This window comes from Fukomys damarensis, unplaced genomic scaffold (assembly GCF_012274545.1).
Source record: "Fukomys damarensis isolate Sample0158 unplaced genomic scaffold, DMR_v1.0_HiC HiC_scaffold_12, whole genome shotgun sequence".
Lineage (NCBI taxonomy): Eukaryota > Metazoa > Chordata > Mammalia > Rodentia > Bathyergidae > Fukomys > Fukomys damarensis.
Window position 1 is genome coordinate 42,844,986 of NW_022900924.1, and position 6,778 is coordinate 42,851,763.

At 37.1% G+C, this 6,778-nt stretch overlaps 1 protein-coding gene and 1 pseudogene across 1 annotated transcript in view; both read right to left on the reverse strand.

The window, feature by feature from the left end:
* Lrch3 (leucine rich repeats and calponin homology domain containing 3) overlaps positions 1–6,778 on the reverse strand; it is a 64,155-nt gene that overhangs the window by 40,511 nt on the left and 16,866 nt on the right. The window contains exons 7-8 of the mRNA XM_010624544.2: positions 3,505–3,598; positions 1,121–1,241 (exon numbers count right to left, since the gene is read on the reverse strand). Coding sequence (XP_010622846.1) covers positions 1,121–1,241; positions 3,505–3,598 — 215 coding nt within the window. The remainder of the gene's footprint in view (positions 1–1,120; positions 1,242–3,504; positions 3,599–6,778) is intronic.
* LOC117285805 lies at positions 4,291–4,377 on the reverse strand (annotated as a pseudogene).

Below are 6,778 nucleotides of genomic sequence, written 5' to 3' on the forward strand. Positions count from 1 at the left end.
TTTCACGTGCTCAGTAACAATATGTGGCTAGTGGCTACCATACTGAACAAAACAGATCCAGAAATTATTTTATGTCTTAAACAAACTCACTGGAAAGATAACTTGTACAAGGGCACAATTTAAAAGAAAACTAGGACTGGGGATTTAGCTCAGTGGTTCCAACGCCTGCCTTGCAAGTACAAGGACCCAAGTTCGATTCCCAGTACCAAAAGAAAGAAAAAAATAAAAGAAATAAAAGAAAACTAAAACTACTAAAATGTGGATGGAATAGCTAAGTGACAGGAATTAAGAATACAAAATGGTAAGGAAAAGGAAGACAGCAAGCCACTTACAATCATCAGAGATGAAAGCTTTACTCCAAAAAACAAAGTAAGTCATTTCTCTTCAATAATCCCCCCAAATATTAGGATTTGGTGACTTAAAACCAATATGGAGCAGAATGCTAAAATTAAGAGTTCATTTCAGAAGTACTACACAAGGAAGCAGAAAGATAACTACCTGTTTCATAAAAACAACTGCAAAGGTTTAAAAAAAATTTTAATGGCATATTTTATTTTTTGTTTTTTTGAGATAGGATCTCACTTTGTAGTTCAGGCTGGCCTTGAACTCACTGTGTAGTCCAGGTTGGCCTCGAACTTCCGGTGATACTCCTACCTCAGACTTGTAAGTGCTGGGATTACAGGTGTGTGCCACCGTGCCCAGCAACTGCAACGTTTTAAATGCCAGAATAAGGAAAACATTCAGAAGCCCTGAAGAGATTATATAGGTGAAAGAAAAGGTAAAGGTAAAGCAACACACTAAATTCCTGCAAGAGATCAAATCATCACTTAAAAAAGGGAGAATGGCATTTCAAAGACATATTCCAGGTAAACTGTCTGTAATAAAGTTTTCTCCCAAAATAAGAATGAGAGAGACAAATTGTTAACTGCAAACCTGAAAACAGAAAAACTGAAGTTTCACCCCTGAGGAAAACAATGTTTCTCAGTCATTACATAGAAAGAATTCTTGAAAAGACAATGAAAAAGCTATAGATACATAAAAGGAGTAGACATGGAAAAGACTGCTTCAAAAAAAAATTTACATTAAATTATAAAGATTAGATGACATTGGAATTGTTTACCTCCACCATTTGTAACAACTAAACTGTTCCGATTCTCTTGGTATTGGCTTTCTCTTCGTAGTCTTTGTTCCTTAGTAATTTCTGCTACCCGAAGAGGCAGATCTGAAAATTCATCTGTAGGCTTAGAAAACAGCAGAAACATTTTAAAAATCACATTCAATTTTGGCCAAAATACTTAAGGGTGGGCATAATATATAACCTAGTTAAAATTAACATTTAGGAAAGAATAGCAAAGAGGTTTTTGGTGCTGGGGACTGAACCTAGTGCCTTAGGTAACCACTGAGCAGTATCCCCAGCCCAGCAAAAATGTTTTGGAAATGGACAACAAAGATGGCTAGAGAACAATGGAAATATATTTAATGCAAATGAAATGGCCTTTTTTTTTGGTTTTTTAAGGCAGTGTCTCACTATGTAGTTGAGACTGACCTGGAACTCACTATGCAGCCCAGGCTGGTCTCCCACTGCAGCAATCCTCCTGCCTCAGCCTCCCGAGTGCTGGGATTACAGGTGTGTACCACCATGCCTGGCGAAATGGCCTTTTTTTTGGTACCAAAAATGGAACTCAGGACCTTGAGCTTGAGAGGCAGGCGGTGGAACCACTGAGCTAAATCCCGGCCCCTGAAATGGACTTCTGTTTGAGACATCCTTCTGTCTCAGGCTCTCAAGTACTGAGATAACAGCCATGTGCCACCATGTCCAGAGAAATGAACATTTAAAAATGGTTAAAATGGGCTGGGGATTTAGCTCAGTGGCACTGTACAGGCGCAAGGATTTGAGTTCAATCCCTGGTACCAAAACAAAACAAACAAAACAGTTAAAATGGTAAACTCTGTTATAGATATTCTACCAGTCAACAAAAAAGAATAAGAGCATTCATGACTTCATAAATATATACACAGATTTAAGTGATCTACATATATGTGTCTCTTAGACGCAGCCACCCAGAGATATGCACATGAGCAATTCCAAATTATAATCAGGTTGTGTATGATTTAAATTTAATCTGCTTTGGACTCTCAATGAAACAATGTTATAAACTGGATGTTATCAGCCCTGCTGACAAAAGCTTAATCGTTGAATCCAATTTAAGACAAAAAGCAGAAAACATAATGGTAACAGTTACACAAAACCAAAAAGCAGTCTAATTTTGAGCATGTGGATATTCCTCAGTAGGCTCCCCACGTCTACCCATCAGCCTGGAGTCCTGCTTTCCCTTGCCTTCCAGCATTCCTTCTACCTCTACTCCAGATAACCTGTAGACCTCAGATCTAACAGATAATTCCTGTTTGGCTTTCCAGAATATAAAACTATATGTATGAGACAAAGAGGTAATAAGCATGTAAAATACACATGGTAAAAATATGGTAAAGAGAATACTTTCTTTCTTTTTTTTTTTCTTGATTTCTTACTGAGTTTATTGGTACAATCTAGGTATACAGTACAGTTACATTCATTACTGGGATCCTGTACCTTTACTTGACAGGTCTTAGTTCTCATTTTTTCCCCTTGTCTCTGCCCTCCCTTCACCCCGCCTCCTCCCCTCCCCATTAACAAACTGTTTATTTCCATTTTTTCATTTTCTCTTTTCCCTTATTTCTTTGCCCCTACCCTTCCCCTTTCCCTACACCTTTAGCCCTTTTCTTCCTATTTCACACTCTTAATTATCCCATGAGGATTTTGTATACTATTATAGTTTTTCACACCAGAGAAACTATTTGGTATTTACACGTGTGACTTATTTATTTCACTTAGGAGTATATCCTCAATATGTGTCCTGTCCATTTTCCTATGAATGACTCTAATTTCTCATTCTTTATGGCTGAGTAAAGTAATATTCCATTTTATAGAAAAACCATATCTTCTTTATCCAGTTTCCAACAGATGGGCTGTTTCCAAGTTTTAGCTATTATAAAATGTGCCGCTATAAACATTGGTGCACATATATCACTGTGGTATGATTCTTTTAAATATTTTGGAAAGATACCCAGCAGAGGGATGGCTGGGTCAAATGGAACATCTAGATCTAGCTTTTTGGTATCTCCATATTGATGTCCATAGTGGTTGCACCAGTCTCTCTCTCTCTCTCTCTCTCTCTCTCATACTAGCTAAAGAGAATACTTTCTTTCTTTCTCTCTTTCGTACTAGCTAAAGAGAATACCCTCTCTTCCTCCCTCTCTTTCTTTCTTTTTCGTTCGTTCTAGCGGTGGAACCCAGGACCTCACATATGCTAGGTAAATGGATGGAAGAAACTATGTGAGATTTTTGTTCCTGCCTTGACTTTCCCGTTTTTTATGTGCTAAGGAACTGAATCCAACTAGGATCTTTCACCTTTTTCTTTTCTCTTAATCAGGAGTTTCAATATACAGAAAAGAAGAGATACTCACCTCATTCCCTGACCACCTCTTATCACCGCTGTCCACACTATTGAAACCTGAATCAAGGGCTCCATAAGGGCGACCTGAGTACAGTTCTTCATGGCTGCCAGAAAGAAACAAGCTTTTACTGTAAAGTTTGATATGTTAAAATTAAAATGTAAAATAAAACAGATATAATTTTACTAATAAACATTCTCTTGGTGCTTAGTCCTCTATTATAATGTGTATACACTGAAATTTCACAGATCTTAGCTGTGACAAACCACTGCATCCCTATCCACACACCTCTGTCACATAAGGATATTTCTACTTTACCAGAAAATGCTCACCCATCTCTTTCCAGTCAATTCCCCCTCATACTGCCACTGCATACTCTTCAGAGAAAATCTCTGCTCTGTTTTTTTTTAATTATTAAATTAGCATGGAACAATGAATATTGGTCCAGAAAGACAGACACAATCTCATCTCTGGAACTTGTACGTCATCTTACATGGCAAAGGAAATTAAAGTTGTAGATAGGAATAAGGCTGCTGATGTTTTTTTTTTTTTTTTTTGGCTCTTTCTGGTACCGGGGATCGAACTCAGGACCTCATACTTGCCAGACAAGCACTGTGCTGCTGAGCTACCTCTCCAGCCCCTGGTTAGATTATTTTTAAAAAGGGAGATTATCTTGATTTTAGAGTGAGTCCAATGTAATCACAAATGTCCCTGTATTTGTTTTTGGTGTTCTGGCCTCCTCCTCACAGTTCTCCTTCAGCCTCTAGACTGCTGCTTACATGAGTCCTTAAACATGGAAGAGGGAGGAGGCAGCACAAGGCAATGAGATTCAATGTTAGCTTGGGGATACTACACTTGATCTTAGCCAAAAGGCCGAGAAACGATTTGGCTTAAAGATAGAGGGCAAGTTCCTCAAGCCAAGGAGTTATGAGACTCTAGAAGTTGAAAAGGCGAGAAGATCCAACCCAGAGCCCACAGAGAGGGCACAGTCCTCCAAGCACCCTGATTAGCCCAATAAGGTTGTTCAACTTCTAACTTACAGAATCATTTCAAAAAATCTGCATTTAAGCATTTAAGTTTGTAGTAATTTCTTATGACAGCAACAGAAATGAATAAAATTAGTTTTTGGGTTTTTTTTGGTACTGGGGATCAAACTCAAGACCTTATGCTTGCGTGGCAGGCGCAATACCACTGAGCTAAATCTCAGCCAATAATTAACTTTTGATTATTCTAGAATTTATAAAGATGGAGTCAGTTGTACTCTATGTGGCTTTTTCCCCGCTTGGTCAGCAGCATGTCAGTGAGAGTCATTTTGCATTCCTTCTTAACTGCTGAGTAACATTCCACTTAATGAATATGTAATTTTAAAAATCCATTTTCTATTGACAAACTCAGTTGTTTCCAGTTTTTGGCTGCTATGAATAAAAGTGCCAGGAACATTAGTAAATAAATGTTTATAAGGACTTTGTTTCCATTATTCTGAGTAAATAACTCAGAGTAAAATAAATGGTTTGTGTGTTAAGTGTAGGGTTTAACTTAAAAAAAAAACCCTGTCAACCTGTTTTCAAAAGTAGTTGTGACATTCTGCATTCCTATCAGCAATGTATTCAGGTTCCAGCTGCCAAAGCTTGCATTGCTGAGCCTTTACTCATTCAGGTGAGTACCACAGTTTCCAGCTATGTATTTCACTATGGTTTTCATATGTGTTTCTCTAATGACCAGTGATGTTCAATAATCTCTCTCTGGTGTGCTTACTGGTCATTTGTTTAGTTTCTTTTGTTAAATGTTTATTCAAATTCATTGTTTTAAAAAAATTTTTTTAAACAATTTTAATGATTTTTTTAGTTTCATCAAAACTCAAAACTTTCAATTTTGGGCCAGGGATTGCCTCATGAGTGCAAGGGGCTGAGTCTGATCCACAGTACCAACAAAAACCAAAATAAAACAAAACAAAAAAACCCCTAAAACAAACGAACAAAAACCTCCAATTTTAAAAACATGTCAAAAAATGAAGATGTGGGGGGCAGGGATTTAGCTCAATGACACTGCACCTGCCTTGTAAGTGTAAGGTCCTGAGTTTGATCTCCAGTACCAGGAAAAAAAAAAAAAAAAAAAAAAAAAAAAAAAAAAAAAAAAAGAAGGAAAATGGGTTACAGACTGACACCAGTATTATTGTCCATTATAAAAATGCACCATCAATGCAACTCAGAAATATTTTGCTAAGCAAAAGAAGTCAGACACAAAATGGTACATACTCTGATTCTGTTTAGATGAAGTTCTAGAGAGGCAAAACTACTGTCATAAAGCAGATCAGGGTAGAGGGACACATGTGATGGTGTTTTCTTAACAACTATTAACTTACAAAAACTAACTGAACTGCACACTTGAAACAGGTAAATTTTATTGTTTGTAAATGATCTCAATAGAGCTGTTACAAAACTCCACCGAAGTGCTAAACTATTTCGTCCAAGTGGAAATACCACACTTTCAGCAATATATAAGAGCACTGGTTGACGCCACACCAATGATTGGCAGGATCAGTTTTCTTAATTTTTGTCATTCTAGGGGATGTGTACTGACATCCAGTGACCCAATTTGCATTGACTTCCTACCATGACAAATGACACTGATTACTTTTCTGTGTGCTTACTGTCCATTTATATAGCTCTGTGAAGAAGTCTGTTCAAGTCTTCTGTTCATTTTTCAATAGGCTCTCTCTTCTGTGTCTATGCTTATGTGTGTGTGTTTATGACTTAACTCAGGGGTTTGCATTGAGCTATGTTCCCAACCCGGTTTAATTTTTTTTTTTTTTTAATTTTTGAGACAGTCTCATAAGTTGCTAAGTCGCCCAGGCTGGGCTTAAACTTGCAGTCCTCTTGCCTCACCCTACTTGAATGCTCAGATTACAGGCATGATTACAGGCATGTGCCACTACATGCAGCTTGAGTTTTTTTTTCAATCATTAAATTGTAGATATTCTTCATCTGGATACAAGTTGGCTGTCACATCTTTTTTTTTGAGATTGGTTCCTGCTACATAGCGTAGGCTGGCCTCAAACACAGCAATTCTCCTGCCTCAGCCTCCCAAGTGCTAGGGTTACAAATATGTGCCACCACACCTCTCAGTTGTCACATCTACGCACTGCAAATATATTTCCCAAGTCTATGGTTTGCCTATTCATTTCTAAATATTTTCTTTTCATGAGATTTTAAAATTTTTGATAAAAATCTAATTTATTATTTCTTTTCTTTTTTTTTTTTTTTTTTTTTTTTTTTTTTTTTTTTTT